This window comes from Brassica rapa, chromosome A03 (genome assembly GCF_000309985.2).
Source record: "Brassica rapa cultivar Chiifu-401-42 chromosome A03, CAAS_Brap_v3.01, whole genome shotgun sequence".
NCBI lineage: Eukaryota > Viridiplantae > Streptophyta > Magnoliopsida > Brassicales > Brassicaceae > Brassica > Brassica rapa.
In genome coordinates this window covers 6,284,161-6,302,778 of record NC_024797.2, presented here as the reverse complement: position 1 = coordinate 6,302,778, position 18,618 = coordinate 6,284,161, and the positions used below count along the sequence as shown (strand labels likewise).

Sequence of the window (18,618 nt, the reverse complement as noted above, 5' to 3'; positions counted from 1 at the left end):
TAAAGTGGTGTTCTCGGTTTTGGATCGAACATAGTGTTGGATCGATGAGTTCTGTGGTTCGTGGCTTTCACAAGGCGGATGAGGGCTCGAAGAGATCGAGGCGGCTCTCCGTAGAAAGGTCAGTAAACGGAAGAAAAGAGGTTTCGGTGGAGGCTCTCCGGTTTTGAGCTCCGCCGTAACGAGGGTTTCGGTGGTGGGGTTTGGGGCTTCTCGCTTCGCCGACGGTCAGGTCGAGGTATAGGTTGACGCGTGGCGCGCTGAGAAGGAGATTACAACACGTGTCCCGCCTCCTTGACGAGTGGGCCATAAGGGGAAGTCCGGCCCGTTGAGTTTGTGGCGATTGGTGTGGGCTTTAGGCCCGTCTTGTGTTTTAAATTTTGCCCAGCGTTTTGTGGGCCTTAGTATTGTAATTTGTTTCTGGTGTTGGGCCAGCCTTGTTGGGCTTAGTCCCCTGAATTTTAATTAAAAATAACTTTGACGGGAAAAAAAAAAAAGGATGCATGAGAGAGTAAAGCATGATAGCAGCAATGTAAATAAAATACTAAATTAAAGTTACTCTCCCAAATTGATTCTCTTTTAATAAGTAAGGCATTAAACAAAATAGATAAAAATAAGATAGAAGAATGTCACGCCTTGCTCTTACATGCTGCATTCACTTCAGAGCTTCCTCTGTTGCGGCGCCATGTAATCAGAGCTCTGTCTTCCTCTTTGGACATTCTTCTTTAACCCCTGAGATTGAGCCATAGGAGTCATAGCCACATACATGGAGCTTGGAGATGATGAAACTGCGACTTTGCCTGCTGCTGCTGAAGCTGAACCTGCTACCATTTTCTGCGCACCTTCCCTCACTTGAATGTAGTCGTCCTCTATCATGAATAACTGCAAGCCAAACACAAGTTTAACAGTTTTTTCTTTTAAAATGGTTTGGGGGAATTGGGATGAGACAGACCTCGAGATGGCTAGCAACAAAATCTTCCAGCTTCCCGTACTTCTTCCTGTAATCATGCCAGTGTAGAGGAGCTAGCATTTTGCCCAAACGATTGGGAAGCTGCAAATGACGACGTATTAAACAGTAGATGTTACGAGCAAGACCATTTCCATATTCAATTGTTCACTCTCATTGTGGTTAAGATTCTCACCGTTGAACTGATTCTGATTCTTCCACCAGCTGGTATAGTGCGAACGATGCAAGCCAAAAGCGACCTTTCATCTAGAAGAGCACTCTCCAAGTTCCTCTCAGTTTTACCAAATGAGACTAGAGTTTCACGCGCAACACCATTTGGCTCACCAGGAGAAACCTGACCATTAATCTCCTAGGGAAAGAGATCAGAATATTTTCGCTATAGCCAGAAGAAGCAAAAAAAAATTTCTAGATGATACGAGCATACCTCAGGTTTCTGATTGATGGCAACGGAATCTAGCCTTAGCGCATCACGGAACTGCGAAGAAATATCCTGAAAGTTATTCTCTGACGCATTGGATCCATTTCCAGATTCCACCACCTGTTAAGAGGTAACTCTCTTATGATATAGTATCGTTTTGAACAAGTATATTACAGCATGTAGTAACAAAAGCATCCCCTACCTGTTCATTCACAGAGGATGATGGTGTGGTTGGTCCGAATTGTGCTCCGTGGCTAGTTTGAACATCGAGATACCCTTGATCAAGGGACTGTCCATTGGTAGGCACTTGGTGTTCACTCTTCTCATCAGAACTTACTAAGCCATGTACAACTTGAGATGGATGCACATAATTCTGCCTAGGCATCTCTGCACTAGCTGGTACAGCCTGAGAAGAAACCATGAAAGACTATATACAGTTACTAACTGTTGATTATAGTGAAAAAAAAAGATGCATTCATTAATCTCACACCTTTTGCTGCAGTAACACTGATTCTGGAACATGAGGTGGAGGTCCCCGAGGTTGAAGAAGCTCTTGTTGATGCATGGCAAACGAATGCAGAGGGTTCACCTGACCCGCTTGAATGTTCTACAAATACTCCCAAGAGAAAAGACAGTCACGGTTACGATACAATCTACTTCAAGTGCTTTAGCATGGTCCATGGATCGTTTCATTACCTTGATTTGGTTCCCACTGTTTTGGATAATCTGGGAGGCACCGTTGGGGTTTGTTTTAGAGCCACCTCCTTTTACATTGGCAAGCTCATGCTGAAGCTGTTGCACTGTATGCAAATGCAATCTCTCCATCTCCGCAAACTGAACTCAGTGAGATGGAACAATATAAGATAAAGACTAGAATTATCACGAGAAGAGAGAGAAAAAAACTGGAATTTAATCAGATAAGCAACCTGTCTTTGGCAACCAAGCCAGAGCTGGTTATACTGCTCAGTACGTTCTCTCAACTCAGCCTGCAAGGAGTGATTTGTAGATGATTGTAAAGCATCCATCTCTTGAGCACGCGCAATCCAGCCTTGCGCTTCTCTCAGTTGCTCATCCTTGTACATGATTGTTTCTTGAGCAATCCTATTCTACAAGCCATTATAAATAAAGACTATGTTGTTAGTGTACTCAAAAACTTCAAACATGACAATGAAACATAACTGCAAGTTGAATAACTTGATCGTGTAACAAAAACACAGGAAAAGTAACCTGTTCCTGCAATTCAGCGAACTGTCTCTCCTTCTCTTGAACATGCTCCTGAAGTTCAGATATTTTGTGTAAACTTTGGGACATCTCAGCTTCAGAGTGATCACGCTCCCTTCTGCATATTTCGAAACCACAGTCCAACAAAACATTTTATCTAACTGCAACGTAAAAGACCTTAACGAAGAGAATAAAGACAGCACCTGAGCGTAGCAAGTTCTTTGTTTTGTTCTCTTAGTAGCCCCTCTTTCTCCCATGCCTGTTAGAAGAATTACAAGCAAACTTAGCCTCAAAACCATTCAGATCAATTCATATTTAAACAACATACCGCTTCATTATCAAGCTTAACAGCATGAAGCTCCCTTTCTTTCTCCTCTAGCTTCCTCTCCATCTCCCGAATAGACCTATCATTCTCACGAAGTTGCTCCTACAAAGAACATTCCTTTACATCTTCCACGCAAACATCAAACCCCTCAATCAAAAAGTAAAAGATCCAAACCTGCATCCTAGCAGCAGCATTCTCATACTCAGCAGAACGAGACTCAAAGCTCCTCTGGATCTCCATAGCCAACACACGAGCTCGGAGCTCAACCTCCTGCTGCTGAAGCTCCCCTTGTTGTCTAGAAAGGGCACGAATCTGCTCCAAGACTTCACCATCATCCACCGTGATTGAGTAGTAATCCAAATCACCACCAGCAGCCTCTCTTCCATTCTGCAAATAAACCAAAAAGAATAAAAAAAAATCCAAACTTTCCCTCAGATATTCAATCACACGAGCTGTAAATTAACTTCTGGGTAACAGATAAAACAGTATCACACGAGCAGAGAGAGAGAGGGGGGGGGGCATTACCACGTAATCAGTGGCGTTTCCGAAGTTGTGAGAATCGGAAACGGCGCGCCACTCTTTCCTAGAGGACGAAGAGTTCTGAAGAGACCCGCTACGAGTCTCGTTCTCCATTACAAAAGAAGCCCCCACTTAAGATCCAAAGAGGAAAAAACTAGGGTTTTATCGGAAATGGTGGGTAAACCCTAGAGAGATTCAAGCTAAGAGACGCAGAGGTGGAGGATGGATAGGGATTACGATTGAGGAAGAGAGTAGCTGAGGAGAGGTTTTAAAGGAACGAAGATGATTGACGCGGAAGAGACGATCGAGAGAGACGACTCGGAAACTGTGTGAAGAAACTCTACAGTCGCATCAAATGATTCCTCTATTTTTCTACTCCTCTGGAGTGAAGAAGATCGTGTTTCTGTTTCTTTTGGGCCTTCTCTTGGGCCTTGTTATCTTCAGCCCATTATCCAGGTTCGTTTAAGAATAACTAAACCGGTTATCTCGGTTAAGGCAAAGTGAACCTAATTTAGCCGGTTCGATTTGAGAGAAACGACGTCGCTTTTAGATTCGGGGCGGGTCTCATAAGCAAATTCGATTTGGGAGCGATTTGAGAGATTAGGAGGAGGAAGAAGAAGATGGGGTACGTGTTGAGGGTGAGAATGGCATCTTTCTTCGCCGGAGCTGCGACTGCGTCTTTCATAGGCCTCTCTGTTCTCTATAAGGATTACAAAGTCGCTCACGAATCCATTTCTCAGCAGGTTTGCAATCGATTTCTCTTTATTCTCGTATCGGATCCATTTCTTTCGATTCTCTCTTCGGTGGAGGTTAGGTTTTGTTTGCCAAAAAGCCTGAATCGATACACTTCGTTAGCGTAATAAGGAGATTTTATGGAAACTCTATCGTATCTCTATGACTCTATCGATTCAGCTTCGTATGCAACCTATGACTCTTTGTTAGATTTGGTCATTTACAAGGTACACGCTTGAGTTTCATACCCGTTAATGCTTTAGAACAGCCTCCTAGTTCTATGTAAATCTTGAGAATCAGAAAACCTTCAAGCATTTGATAATAATGAATACTGCTAGAGTTGAAACACACAATGCTCATCATTGTGTGTATCCTGAGAAATGTGAGTGTTGATCGAGTTGAGGCAGGGCCGTTATCATTCTTAAAATTAGCAGCATTTAATTAAGCTGTAGCTTTAACTATATATTAGAATACCGGCATGGTTACTGACTGTAGATACGATCTCTGTTTTCTTCAGGCAAAGGCTTTTCATGACTCTCTGGATAGAAGGATCTCTGCTCTTGAAAGCTTGAGACAAACTGAAGCTCCTCAGCTTCCCGAGACAACAACTGATTAGTTTCTGTCTCATACATTCATACTCTCTGCTTGCTGATGACGGTGTTGAGTTGAGATGCTTTTTTTTTTTTGCGTTTATGAATAACTTGGAAGTTCTTGTATGACTACTGTTTATCAAACAATGAAGTTAAGGTGGTCTACAATGGATTTAAACTTGCTGTAACACTTGCAATGAAAAATTATGTTTTGATCTATTGGTTTGGGTCTTTAAGACAGCAGAATCCTGCTCTTCAGGCAGATCAAGTTTATACATGATTCATGTGTTTTCCTCACTAAAACTCTAGTGTACTCGGTGGAAATACACAACACCAAATTTAGGTAACAGAAGGACAGTATGTTGAAGTTAATTCAGTATAAAAGATGAAGAAAACCAAAAACTATAATTAGAAACATAACGTATTACGTTTAGATTTGACATGTTCAGATTTGTTTTTCTCATGGGGTTTATATTTAAAATATAAAAGTACTGTATGCTACAAAATATTTAAGTACAGGGTTTTCTATTGTAAGATAAAAGATGGTTACAGAGTTGAGTCAACTTATTTATTACAAAAAAATAGCTAACACATATTTATTTGAAATAATTCGTAAAAACGTATATGCAATTTGAGCGAGTCGGTTTGTAAAGTGTAACACCTCCATGTTTTCAATTCAAAGATTAATTGTCATAACAGTCACAGACGAATGTAACTCTCCTGGTGAATTTACCTACCAACTACGTTCAAGTTGAGATAGCCTATAAATTGTTAGTTTCTTGTCCCACCAAAATCATCTAATCAAGCAATTCACTATATATCCCTAAATATTAAACAAAAATATAAGGAAACAACAGGTGCAATGGAAGGTAAGATTGAAATTATCTTTTCCATGGTTCTAGTCATTGCCACTATTCTTATGAGGCCGGGGATAGCCGAGATCCAAACCGTACCTCAATTTCCTTTAATTCCTGGTTCTCCCATCGATATCACAAAGTGTTGGTCATCACTTACCAGCATTCAAGGTTGTGTAACCGAAATCTACAAATCTGTCGTAACGGGTAAGTTTGAAAACGTTGGACCAGCTTGCTGCAAGGCTTTTACGGATGTAGATGCAAAATGTTGGCCAACAATGTTTCCTCTGAATCCATTGTTCCCTCCTCTTATCAAGGATGGTTGTTCACGCATCAGCGGAGCTACACCATCACACACAACACTCCAGTTCCCTGTGATTCCTGGTTCTCCGGTCGACCTCACAAAATGTTTGTCATCACTCGTCAGCGTTCAAGGTTGCGTAACTGAAATCCACAAATCGCTTCTCACAGGGAAGTTTGATAATGTTGGAGCTATGTGTTGCAAGGCGTTTTTGGTTATAGATGCCAAATGTTGGCCACAAATGTTTCCGCTAAATCCGTTCTTCCCTCCTCTTCTCAAAGATGGATGTTCTCGTATTGCAGTCGCTCCCACACACAAATGAAGTTAACTATATGGAACCACAATTCAAGATGCTTATTATATAGATTATACTTAATTCGATTATTCAAGAGTTCCATTTATCATGGCTGCTCTAGGTTTTATCTACACTAATATTAAATTTTAAGTTTCTGTCAAAATCTTACAGCTTTCATCTATTTTGAAACCATTTATTATTAAGAGAATCATTATTTCAGTAAGAGATGTTTTCTGGTTTAAAAGTAGTAGAGCTTTTGATCCCAACAAATATATAAATATAAATAATCTGACTCGCATTGGCTGCTATCTATTGCAATTGATCATTTTCTTTTCAACAGCATAGTTGCCCAAACCCCAATTTAGAGGTGGCTAATAGACTTTAAACTATTCTTAATTTTAGCTATTAGTTCCATAAACTCAATGTAAATTTGGAGAGTATAAAATGTTAATAGATAAATTATTGGATGTTATGTGTGGTATAATAGTAATGCATAGACGACGACACACAAAATGTTGGCTCTTACTTAACAAAAAAAAAAAATGTTGGCTCTACCAGACTACCACGTTAGACATGGGAGAAATTGTTCAAAATCTCTTCCATGACACATATTATTTTGGCTCTACGTGCAAATTGCAGTTCTTTTTATGTCAGAAAATAATATTTTAAAATCAAGCAAAACAAAACTTGGCCAACTTGTTCCATGTCGTGCGACTTTTTAAGGTTTTCAAAAGAATAACGTGTTTTTTATACGTCAAGTTCAAACGACATGACAAGACAAAAGTTGGCAGTAGTTACAAAGTTATTTTGGGAGTGCTAGGCCATACTGGTCAGCTTTTTAGCATCTTTTTGGCTTAAGCAATAATAAATCTAATCAATGTTTACTTTATAATATGGTACTTTAATCAAGATCTTCAGTAATAACAAAATCTAAGAAAAAAATAATATAGTAACAAGGTTATTATTTTGGGAGTGCTAGACTATATTAGTTAATCAGCATCTTTTTGGCTTAAACATACATAATGTGTACTCAGGGGCTGAGAATCTGTCACTGGATTGATACTGTTAGAATTATATACAAAAAAAAAAAAAAAATTTAGATATTGTATATTCATGCATAATGTGTACTCAGGGGAGGAGAATGCGTTACAAATGTGCGAGAAAAACGTGAAGAGCATAAGAAAAAATGGCTCAATCGGTGACAGTTTGTCAGAGTAAAAGAAAAATCTAAATGTAAAAGTGTTCTATATAATAATACAACCTCTAAAAGCGGCGAGTGTGCATCCCTTTTGCATTTTTAACCATAATATCACAGTCAAATAAATATATACAAAGTTGATCAGCTCCAATCACAGAAACAAGCTCAGATCTTCCTTCTGGGATACGCTCAGATCTTACGGTGCGGAGCCACCTGAGGATTGGTCGTCTACTCCCACCACTCCCTCCTCCTTTGAACGCTTCTCCTCCAAACAACATCGCTCCAGCTTCTAGACGGCGCTGTTAAAATGGATATTTCTCCGTTGCCGGATGCAGCTAAAAATGGATACTTCCTGCTTACAAGTCTTGTTCGGAGTATTGACCAATGAAACGTGTGTGGTGAGATATTTCACAATAGTATGGACCATAACGTGTTGATATTTCACAAGTATGGACGATGGAATTTGTATGTGTGTGATATTTCACAATAGTATGGACTATGGCAAGATTGTTGCTCCAAAATAAGATGTAGTGATGTGTTGTTGTTTTTTTCTTCAAATCAAAGAGTTGTAGATATTTGCTAGCTATGTAACTTCATCTGTTTATTTTGTGCAAACTTCTCTAAAGTTTATAGTTATATGTTCCTTTTATAACGGATCTAAATAAATAGATATTTCTTATGAAATTAAAATAATATGATATTTCATTTTATTCTATACGTACGATATAGAAGATTGAATGGAAATGTAAGATTCTCTATCTATAACACATTTTTATTTCTTTGTTATTTTCATTCTCATCATCTAGATATGACTTACGAGAAAAGGTCCATTGAGGCGGATCTAGCAAATATTACAACGTGTAGCATACCATATTGAATAACAATTTGTTAACCAAATGTGCATGAAGCATTAGAGATTAAACCATTTGAGTCCTCAATTCAATAAAACTATTGAATAGTATTTCTTTGTATGTGGCACTTGTTCCACCTAGGTTCGTCTGGAATTGACCATATTAGTTTTTTTTCGAAACATGACATAAAATTTTGTAAATTTGTAATGGTAGAATCTATTGCTGTTAAGAGATCGATGTTTTTTTTATCAAAAATAAAAAATAAGTGATTGATGTTCTTACATTAATCTTGAATTAAGTATCCAATTTATTATGCAGATTAGTTATGCTTAGTGCAATTTTTTATTGAAGGAATTCTAATATATAAATATTTTTTTTTCATTGGCTACAACTACAAATCAAAACACTAATGTTCTTTATCAGCATTTTTGACATATATTATATCAAATTCTAAACATTATAGTAAAACATAAAAAATAATCTACCTGTCATGAGCACAACACAGCAAACAAAAAAGGTTAAAAAATCTATCTGTACACAACCATAAATCAAGCAGCCTTTAACAGAGTTCTGTCCATGTACTTTTACACCGTACCCATCTCTTCTTCTCCTTCTTTATAAAGACACACTCTCTCCTCTCTCCCCTCGTTCTTCTTCACATTCTCCTCCCCAAACCAAAATTTTAAATTCTTTCTTTATATGGCACTAACCCTTTTGTCCCACGAGGTATCCGATCTCTGCATCGGCAAACCGCCGCTAAGGTGCCTCTCCGCCGTGACAGCCACCGTCGCTGACGCCATCGCCGCCCTCAAATCCTCCGACGAGCCTTTCCTCAGCGTATGGAGCTGTAACCACGACGAAACCAACGATGATAACAACAAGTGCGAGTGCGAATGCGAGTGTGTGGGTAAGATCTGTATGGCAGATGTGATCTGTTACCTAACTAAACACGACAACAAGGCTTTGTCTCTTTCCTCTGTTTTGGAAGCTTCTGTCTCTGTTCTTCTCCCCAAATCTCGTTCCATCGTCGTTCATGTCCAATCTTCTTGCAAGTACGTCACCAAATCTCAGTTTCTGTCTTTTTTTTTTTTTTTTTTTGATTAAAGATTTGATCTTATAGGTTAATTGAAGCCATTGGTCTGATAACCGGAGGAGCACAGGATCTAATCGTTCCGATTCAGACAAAACCAATCACAAAGAGAAAACAAACCCGAAACGCAGTCGTTTCGCTAACAACCACCACAACGACAACAACACACAAGAACAGCCGCCAGTTCTGTTGGATCACACAAGAAGACATCATCAGATTCCTTCTCGACTCCATCAGCGTCTTCTCTCCTTTACCGTCCCTCTCCATCTCCGACCTCGGCGTGATCAACAGCACGCACGCTATCCTCTCCGTCGACTACTACTCCTCCGCTTCCTCCGCCGTCACCGCCATTTCTCGCGCCATTTCCGATAACATCTCCGTCGCTGTGGTCGACGGCGAATGCGACGGAGAAGAAGATCCACGTGCGGTTTTAATCGGGGAGATATCGCCGATGACGCTCGCTTGCTGCGACGAGTCGGCTGCAGCAGCGGTCGCTACGCTCTCGGCCGGTGATCTGATGACGTACATTGACGGTAGCGGTCCGCCGGAGAGTCTTGTGAGAGTCGTTAGGAATCGTCTTGAAGAGAAAGGTTTGGTGGGTTTGATCTCGCTGGTCGATTCTTTGTCGGGTTCGTCGGGGTCTTCTTCGTCGGATGAAGAGTCTCCGGCGGGGAGAACTAAGTCGTATGGGAGGTCGGTGAGTAGTGCGGCGAGGATGGCGAGGAAGTCGGTGGCGATAGTGTGTAATCGGAGAAGCTCGTTGATGGCTGTGATGATACAAGCCATTGCTCATAGGGTGAGCTATGTGTGGGTGGTTGATGAAGATGGTTGTTTGGTTGGTATGGTCACTTTTGTTGATATATTGAAGCTTTTCAGGGGATTTTTGGATGATCAAAACTAAGAATCATCAGTCTGATTACTTTTTTTGGTTAGAGTTTACATAAACATACAACCAAATCAAACGTTGAATTAGTTTCTTTTGGTGAAGGATGCAATAAGATTAGAGTTCTTTTATATAACATAAGACCAAAATTCTTGAGGAATATTTCGGTTCTTGTGTTCTTAAATCTTGATTTTTTTTTTTGGATCTCAATGACAGTCTTGAATCTTTATTTTCAGTTTATAATCTCTCTTGCTACATGGACCAATGCTTGGTAAGAGAACTCTAGACCAAAGATTCACTTTCTCCTCCAAAAGATTATTGCTAACCAAAACCAAGGGATCTTTAAATGCTTCTTTTCGGAGTGCATATCACACAAACTATTATAATTTATTGGATTTATTCAAAGATTATGTGTTTTGATTAGGTACACATTATGCTAATGAACTTTAATCAGTGATAATGTTTGTAGACCACGTAAATCAGCTGCAATTTAGGTCTCACGTCTTATTCTAAGCTTAGAGAAAGCATAATGTTGATGAGTCTATCGTGCCTAAAGCTTTCGAAGGACATTATAGAATTTAAATGAACGATAGAAACAGAACAAGCCATCAAGAGTACGTGAATCGTGATGTTGATTGAATAAAATGAAAGATCGACTCTCTTTAGTTAACTAGTACACACTTGACTTCACTTTCGTTTTTTTTTATAAACAGACACTTGACTAGTACACATTTGAAATCCGGATACAAATGTCCAAAGATTTTGTTTTAAAGTTGTACAGCTAGCTGCTTAAGTGCTAACGCGGTTTGTTAAATGCCACGTGATATTAAAATTGTCTATTGGATTTGGTACATGTTTTAATATGTCGTCTCGTGCGTCTTTGTTCGTTTTGGTTGTGAAAGTTGACTGTTTTTTTTTAAGAAAAAAGAGGGGAAAGTTAGCTGAATAATTAAACGTTGAAATAATTTTGGATCATCAAAACTAATCATCAATCATCATCAGTTTTTTTTGTAAGGGTTTACATAAACATACAACCAAATCAGACGTTGAATTAGTTTCTTTTGGTGAAGGATGCAATAAGATTAGAGTTCTTTTATATTAACATAAGACCAAAATTCTTGAGGAGTATATTGGTTCTCGTTTTCTTAAATCTTGATTTTTTTTGGATCTCAGTGACAGTTTTGAATCTTTATTTTCAGTTTATAATCTCTCTTACATGGACCAACGTTTGATAAGATAACTCTAGACCGAAGATTCACTTTCTCCTCCAAAAGAGTTATTGCTAACCATAATCTTTGTATTCGTGTTTTAGTGCATACAATACAAAATGATACTATTAAAACTATTATAGTTTATTAGATCTGTTCAAGAATGAGCACGAAAAAAAAAAAGAGCACGAATGAGTAATAACGTTTGTACACCACGTATATCAGCTGCAATTTGAGTCTCACGTCTAGTTATAAACCTAAAATGAAAAAGTTGATGAGTCTTGTACTCTTGTGCCTAAAATCTTTGTAAGGATGACAATATTGAATCTAGATGAAAAAATAGAAACAGAAAAAGACATTAAGAGTAGGTGTACGTGATGTTGATTGAAGAATATGCAAGATTGATTATCTTTAGTTAATTAGTACACACTTGACTTCGCTTTTGTTTATTAATGAACACACACGTAACTAGTATAAATTTCCAAAGATTTGGTTTTGGATTTATACAGCTAGTTGCTTATTGCTAACACGGTTTGTTAAATGCCACATGATATTTAAATCGTCCATTGTGTCTGGTGCATGTTTTAATATGTGGTCTCGTGCATCTTTGTCTCGTCTTGATTGTGAAAGTTGACTGTTTAAAAAAAAGACCTGAATGTTAGTTGAATAATTTTTTTTTTTTTTTTGATCAAAATAGTACTTGATTAATTAAAGGAGAGTTACTCTGTAACAAGAACAGAGGAGTGCAGAGAATACAGAGCAGTTTTAGCAATAGAATCAGCAACAGAGTTCGCTAAACGCGGAACAAAACAAAAGGAGATAGATTCAAAAGAACGCGCCAAGATTTTGATATCATGGAGTACGCCTTTCAAGCTAACATCTTGTCCCTGAGACTTCAAGAGCAGGATGAGAGACTTTGAGTCCGAGTAGACACGAAGACTACTAACATGTGATGAGAGAGCTGCCGTTACTGCAGCTTTAACCGCCAGAGCCTCAGCCACAAGAGCCGAGGGCACAAAACGTCGGTGAGAGGAAGATGTTTCTGCGCACACATCCAAGGAATCTCGGAGTTGCCAGCCCATGCCACAGTTACCTGTTGAAGAGTCCCAAGCTGCATCTGAGAAAACAGACCATGTATAAGAATTATCAGTAGGTAGAGGACCATATGGGACCACAGCGGGTGGTAAAGAAGGCTTTTCGACATAAGTCTGAGCAGCCTTCCAAGCTCTAGCGTCTTGAATCGCTTTCAGCACTGAGTTCTCTTCCGAGAACTTCTTATCCTCAAACAGAAGTTTATTCCGATTGGTCCAAAGAACCCACAATACCCAAGGATACAGTGGGGTGCCTCCTAAACCTGTTGGAGGGAGTGATATCATTCTTCTACAGTGTAGAAGGAGTTGGCCAATCGAATCGATGTTGATATGTGATGGTTTGTGGAGGCCTGGAACCAACTCCCAGACCTTTACAGCGAAAGGGCATTGGAGTAAGACATGTAACTCAGTTTCCTGAGCACCACAACGTCGACAGACTGGAGAAACCGAGAGTCCACGAGCTTCCAGCAGGGAACCAACCGGTAGCGCCTTGCAATTTGATTTCCAGAGGAAGTGCTTAATTTTCGGAGTGGTCTCAACCTGCCAAACACACTTTTTCCAATCAAACTCCCTATCCATCTCATTGCCATTGAAGAGCTTTGCAATCGCATATCCTGATTTTGTTGAGTAGCTCCCATTTGCGTTTGGTAACCAAACTCTTTCATCTTCCAGCTGGAAGGAGCTAGGAATGAGCTTACGGATATCCTCCTCATACTGAGGTAGGTTTTCTTTAATAACAGCTACATTCCAGTCTTTAGAGATAGGGTCTATTAGTTCCGACACCTTCCAAAGATGATTCACACGAGTAGGAGGCCCTATTGGGGATACAGGTTCAGAAGTAGATAACCACGGCTCAGTCCACATGCTGACACCCCTGTGAGTCTAACAGCAATATATGTGGCCTTCTATATGTATCTTACGGTCAGACCAAACTAATGTGGATGAATTGTATGGCACATTTGATTTTCTTATAAAAATTCCACTATTGTACAATTTTTGGCATACTATAACTTTTTAAAACAGCTTAGGTATTTAGTTTAGTTATATATATATATATATATATATATATATATATATATATATATATATATATATATGATCAAGTTGCCAAGTAATATTGGGTTCAGATTTAAGCTTATTACAGCCATGCTAATCTAACATGTAAGCGTGACAATAATAGTTAAGTACATATATAATATTAGAGAACATGCTAGCTGTTGAATGAAATAAGTTTGCAACAATTGCTTACAATATATGGAATGATATACTATCACTGTGGGATCTCAACACTGATATATGCAAAAATGTGTTCTAACTCTCTCTATCCTTCCTCTCTTCAAAGCTGTTTTGTGTATGAAATAATTTATGATGTGGGTTGAGCATTCAACGGGAACAAAACATTCAAGTGTCACAACAGAGTTACAGGGTGCTGCTAAGCGAAGTGGTTCATTAGCTCTATCCTTCCTCTCTTTCAAAACTCAGAGGGGTCCACTCTGAGTTTCTCTGAGCTGGTCTGCAAAAGCTTATTTGAGATCCCAAGAACTTGACAGCCACGACACAGTCTTCATCCTCAGGGGAAGAGGAGGACATTGCCACGTTGGTGAGTCTTTTCAGGCGCTGGAGAAACAGAGGATTGTGGTGGCTGAGATGTTGATGGAGGGGTAGCCGGAGAGATGTGTGAAACAGGGGAAGGAGATTTAGGAGGTTGGGCCGTTGACGGAGCCTTCGCCGGAGAAATTGGAGAAACAGGGGAATGAGCTTTTGGAGGTTGAGCAGTCGTCGGAGCTTTCGCCGGAGAAACGTTAGGATGATTTCTCATGGCCAGGACAGAGACGATCAACTTCTGTCCCTTCGTACAATGATCTTGATCACCACTTACGAAATAAAAAGCACCAGTTCGATTCAGAGTGACCTCAGCCTCTCCGTTGTCAAACTTCTCAAGCGGATTCTTAATGTTGCAGCCCTCGAAATCCGCTTTAGTCACTAGTTGCACCGAGTCTGATCCCTTGGCATACTTAAAGTCTACAAAAGATTTAAAATTTTTATTTACTGTTCAATGTCATTATACAAACTCTGAGATTCAGACATTGAAGGGAGCTTACAGAGTGTGTCATTGACTTGGAAACGGTTTCTTGCACTCCAAGTATTGTAACTCTCGTGTGGATTAATGGCCCAATCACCGTTACCTCCTCCGACGTAAAACCTTCGTGCGTCAGCTACAGAGAAGAGAGTTGTAAAAGAAGCGACGATGATGAAAGAAAAACAGAGACTTTTCATGAGCTCCATCATGGTTTTGGAGAAGCGGCCAGATCTGAGTAAAAGGTTATGTGTGTTTGTGATTAGTGGGGGAATTTGTGTAGTGATATATATAGAAGTTTAGAAGAATTGAAGAAAATCTGTGAATCTTGCAATAATGGAAACGAAAATTAGTGACAGGTTACTTCTTGCTTTCTTTCTTTCGTTAATACTCGAGGGAAATTTATGTTTAGACGTGTGAGAGTTGACCCACGGTTAACTCATTTACCATAACAGCTGACTGGATTCTGTATTGTTACCGCCTTTATTATTTACTTCTGATTAAAGATTTATATTAGTGACCATATTCTGTGCATATGGTTTCTTTTCCCTCTGTACAGTATTTTGTTTGATTTCTTATCGCTGCTCATTTTAAACTAAACTAAAGATTATATAAATTAAGTTTAATGTGATTACTAATTAGCAGTGATGAGACTACTGTAATTTACTAACTAGTTCAGGATTTAACTATGCGATTCTATTAGAGTTCTAAGTCTGTTGTTTATGACTAAACTCGACATTTGAATCCAAACCGATTTCTAATGCAACATATATTGGGTAATACACGTACCAACCAGAATCCAATTTGATATTCAAATTTTTTTTTAAACTAACTTACCCATTATCTAATTTTAGATAAGTTTGGATATTTTGTAGAATTGAGAGTTTAGATAATTTTATACCATATTTTCTGTTTAAGTCAGATATTTTGGTCAGTTTGATAGTTTTCAATTAGTTTTTCGATTTCATTATATACATCCAAATATTTTTTGAATAATTTTCATAGATAAATTATTAGATGATTTTGGACATCAGATAAAATTCGATCGAATAAAAAAAAACCCCTCGAATCAAACCCACAAAAACTTGAAAATTAAATATACAAATGAGACATATTAACCTGATATAAAAAATCTCAAAATCTGAAATACATGATCCGGAACTGATCTGGTCTTAATGAATATCTGAACATTCATCCCACAATGTTTCCATGGGTTTTTGAAATATATGTTCAAACTGAATCATCTGGAAGTGGGTCTTGCCTTTACAAATTGATTTTTCACAGTTAAGAGAATCTAAATTGGACTCTACTTTGAAAACATTAATATATATTTGATTATCTTGGAAACATGAGTCGTCTTTTTAATATGCTACGAAAAAGGTTAGAATTTTTGCTATATGAAATGCAATGAATCCTTGGAAGGCCAAGTTGAGTTTGACATAAAAGGCCCAACAGTTATAAGAATAATTAGGAGAAACATCCATGGAATAAACAGAATTATAATTAACTATATGATCATGTATTTGACATGGATAATGTCTCATATATATTTAAATCACACACATAAGATGTGATTCTAACATCTTACTCTGTTTATTTTCGTATGTTCATCAAATAAGCCATTCTTTTAATATAGTCTGACTTAACAGAGTTTATTACATCTTCAAAACAAAACAATATTTTAATTAAAACTGAAAAATAAAACTCAAATATTGTTCTTCGGGTATGGGAGGACAATATAAAAAATTTTCACACACAATGTTAACATGTAAACGCTACTTAATTCTAATATTTATGCAAACACAATAAAAAATACCGAGTAATTGAATGAGAGATATGAGACAAACTCTAAGAATATGATATTATTACATTACATGACACCAAAGTTGGGATGTGAACATCATTGAGACCCAAAGGGATATGGTTAGAAAGAACGTATTGGTGATACAAAAAAAACAAATATTGTGCATAGAAAAACCATTATTTTCGGTGATAAGGTAATTGATAATACTAAAAAGGTATAAAACTGGAATCTTCTGTATTTGAATACATGTATCGCTTTCTAACACCACAATAGTTATGAATCTTCTGGAAAACTATTTTGTTTTTGAGATTTGATATGTTATGTGACTGGGTTTTGGTTTTTTTGGCAGTGACTTGGATGATAATTTGCAGAAGGCTTTCCACAGATTTTTGGAGGTCAGAGGGATCAAGCCAACCTTTACTGAATTTGTGGTTGATTATATGGCCAACAAAGAAGGCAGAGAGCGTGTTCAGTGGCTCAAGGATGTCAAGTCTTTTGTTGACATGTGAAACTTTTAGGTGAGATTTTATCTTGCAAGGAGTTGCTACTTGTTTTGATAATATTTGTTTCAACTCTTCCCATGTCTACGTCTAACTATTATTATGTACTTATGTTATCCTTTGGGACGTTTAATCATGTTTATGTTTATGTTTATGTTTATGTTTATGTTTATGTTTATGTTTCTGGCCTACACTTCTCCAATTGCTTATCGAGCTATAGGTCATGGTTAACATCGCAATTGCAATGTTTGTGAGCTTAGTTTGTTGTTACTTAGCAGCGTAATCCAATTCTGTGTCCGATCATCGTGATTGTCTTTGAGTGGGTTTTATCTGTGTGCTATAGATCATTGTGATTTTGTCTTTTAAGTCATGGCATGTTGCAACTATTTTTTTTTTTTTGAACAAAAGCATGTTGCAACTTTTATAATAAATTTAGAACAATCGATGCGACTATATCATGATTGAAAATTAATCAAATTGTATAGAAAACATGATTAAAATTAAATATTAATTACATACAAATTTAGTTTAAAACTATAAAGATTTAACTAAAAACTCACAAAACTAAAAAAATAAAGATAGGGTTTTTCGCGGGTTACCCTAATGATACCGGGCTTTTTCAGATTAGTAAGTTTAGGGTATCTTTTGGGCGGGTTTTTCCGGGTTTGGGCCGGGTCGGGTAATTTTGCCCATGACAACATCCCTACTTGCTTTAGACGTGGCACCCAGTCTTGACATATCTTCATGATGGGGTAAAGCTAAATTATATATGCTCAAACAATTCATTAACCATTCTAAGAAACAAGCTTGAAGTGCTATGTTATATTCAACATTACTCTGTTTGTATGTTAAGTTTTCCCATTTCAGCTTAAGCATTGGAAACAGAAAAAATACAAACACACAAGGGCAAAACTGGAGAAGTCACTAAGATCTTTACCCACAACAGTACCATTGTTATCAAAGATGTTAGCCTCACGACCAAACACATGAAAAGCCGAGAAGAGGGAGAGCCTGGCCAAATTCTTAAGGTTAGTTCACGAGACATATCTCTCACTTCTGTGTTTGCCGAAGTTCGAGTGATGATGGTTGAAGATTTGTGAAAAAATGTATTCTGTTTGTTCCAGATCGAAGCACTGATCCACAGCTCAAATGCGATGCTGTATTCGAAAGAAAAGGAGGTGGTAAGCCGAGTGGGTCACAAGGGTCCTTGAAGATGGAGAGAAGGTAATATATCTCATCAAAACTGGTGAACTTATCAACACTGTTAAGAAGTGGAAACAACTTAAGTTTGAGTTGCTTCCGCAACTTAGCATCTTCCCTCTTGATGTATTAAATCTCCTGTTTACTACACACACCTTTTAGCTTCCTCAAAGTCAGCTTTGAATGATCCGTATACATGTGCTGGGCACAATCTTTATTACAAAACGTGTGCATTATTTGTACAAAGCTACCGATTATGCTTATAACAATCAACTAGATTTCCACCCGCACAACCGTGCGGGTATATATTTTCACATTTCTATATATGATATTTGTTTTACATAATTATTATATATTTTTAATGTTACTCACATATTTAAATGTTTGTATAATTATGCTAAATATAATAATTTTATAGTTTTCATGCTGTAAATTAAAATCATCACATATATATGTTGGTTATTATATATTTGTCTTATTGAATTTGCGTTTGATTA

General features: G+C 37.9%; 5 protein-coding genes across 6 annotated transcripts; 3 read left to right on the top strand and 2 right to left on the bottom strand.

The window, feature by feature from the left end:
- Positions 1-516: 516 nt before the first annotated feature.
- On the bottom strand, positions 517-3,815 carry LOC103857070 (cingulin). 2 transcript variants are annotated; one of them, XM_009134216.3, is made up of 13 exons: positions 3,454-3,815; positions 3,103-3,315; positions 2,932-3,030; positions 2,807-2,862; positions 2,610-2,721; positions 2,309-2,488; positions 2,079-2,216; positions 1,873-1,989; positions 1,585-1,788; positions 1,389-1,502; positions 1,140-1,313; positions 950-1,048; positions 517-879 (listed from the first exon to the last, which is right to left on the bottom strand). In XM_009134216.3, the coding sequence occupies exons 1-13, from the start codon at positions 3,559-3,561 to the stop codon at positions 658-660; spliced, it is 1,836 nt and encodes a 611-aa protein (XP_009132464.1). In that variant the 5' UTR covers positions 3,562-3,815; the 3' UTR covers positions 517-657. The 2 variants fall into 2 exon arrangements, with proteins under 2 accessions (XP_009132464.1, XP_018513472.1); XM_018657956.2 differs by having other exon boundaries at positions 1,140-1,298.
- A 130-nt stretch (positions 3,816-3,945) lies between these two features.
- LOC103857069 lies at positions 3,946-4,988 on the top strand. The gene is made up of 2 exons (XM_009134215.3): positions 3,946-4,190; positions 4,697-4,988. The coding sequence occupies exons 1-2, from the start codon at positions 4,068-4,070 to the stop codon at positions 4,793-4,795; spliced, it is 222 nt and encodes a 73-aa protein (XP_009132463.1). The 5' UTR covers positions 3,946-4,067; the 3' UTR covers positions 4,796-4,988.
- Positions 4,989-5,408: 420 nt separating this feature from the next.
- LOC103857068 lies at positions 5,409-6,335 on the top strand. The gene has a single exon (XM_009134214.3). The coding sequence runs from the start codon at positions 5,632-5,634 to the stop codon at positions 6,244-6,246; it is 615 nt and encodes a 204-aa protein (XP_009132462.1). The 5' UTR covers positions 5,409-5,631; the 3' UTR covers positions 6,247-6,335.
- Positions 6,336-8,919: 2,584 nt separating this feature from the next.
- Positions 8,920-10,481, top strand: LOC103857067 (CBS domain-containing protein CBSX5). The gene is made up of 2 exons (XM_009134213.3): positions 8,920-9,320; positions 9,389-10,481. The coding sequence occupies exons 1-2, from the start codon at positions 8,968-8,970 to the stop codon at positions 10,257-10,259; spliced, it is 1,224 nt and encodes a 407-aa protein (XP_009132461.1). The 5' UTR covers positions 8,920-8,967; the 3' UTR covers positions 10,260-10,481.
- On the bottom strand, positions 10,246-18,595 carry LOC103857065 (early nodulin-like protein 2). Its single transcript, XM_009134212.3, has 2 exons — positions 14,643-18,595; positions 10,246-14,562 (listed from the first exon to the last, which is right to left on the bottom strand). Exons 1-2 carry the CDS (start codon positions 14,827-14,829, stop codon positions 14,111-14,113), a joined length of 639 nt encoding a protein of 212 aa, XP_009132460.1. The 5' UTR covers positions 14,830-18,595; the 3' UTR covers positions 10,246-14,110.
- Between the last annotated feature and the right edge of the window lie 23 nt (positions 18,596-18,618).

Coding starts and splice junctions, on each gene's coding strand:
- LOC103857067 (XM_009134213.3), top strand. CDS start 8,968: ATGGCACTAACCCTTTTGTCCCACGAGGTATCCGATCTCTGCATCGGC. Junction 9,321..9,388: donor CATGTCCAATCTTCTTGCAA/GTACGTCACCAA, acceptor TTGATCTTATAG/GTTAATTGAAGCCATTGGTC.
- LOC103857070 (XM_009134216.3), bottom strand. CDS start 3,561: ATGGAGAACGAGACTCGTAGCGGGTCTCTTCAGAACTCTTCGTCCTCT. Junction 3,031..3,102: donor ATGCTGCTGCTAGGATGCAG/GTTTGGATCTTT, acceptor TGTTCTTTGTAG/GAGCAACTTCGTGAGAATGA. Junction 1,990..2,078: donor ACAGTGGGAACCAAATCAAG/GTAATGAAACGA, acceptor GAGTATTTGTAG/AACATTCAAGCGGGTCAGGT.
- LOC103857068 (XM_009134214.3), top strand. CDS start 5,632: ATGGAAGGTAAGATTGAAATTATCTTTTCCATGGTTCTAGTCATTGCC.
- LOC103857065 (XM_009134212.3), bottom strand. CDS start 14,829: ATGATGGAGCTCATGAAAAGTCTCTGTTTTTCTTTCATCATCGTCGCT. Junction 14,563..14,642: donor CCAAGTCAATGACACACTCT/GTAAGCTCCCTT, acceptor AATCTTTTGTAG/ACTTTAAGTATGCCAAGGGA.
- LOC103857069 (XM_009134215.3), top strand. CDS start 4,068: ATGGGGTACGTGTTGAGGGTGAGAATGGCATCTTTCTTCGCCGGAGCT. Junction 4,191..4,696: donor ACGAATCCATTTCTCAGCAG/GTTTGCAATCGA, acceptor TGTTTTCTTCAG/GCAAAGGCTTTTCATGACTC.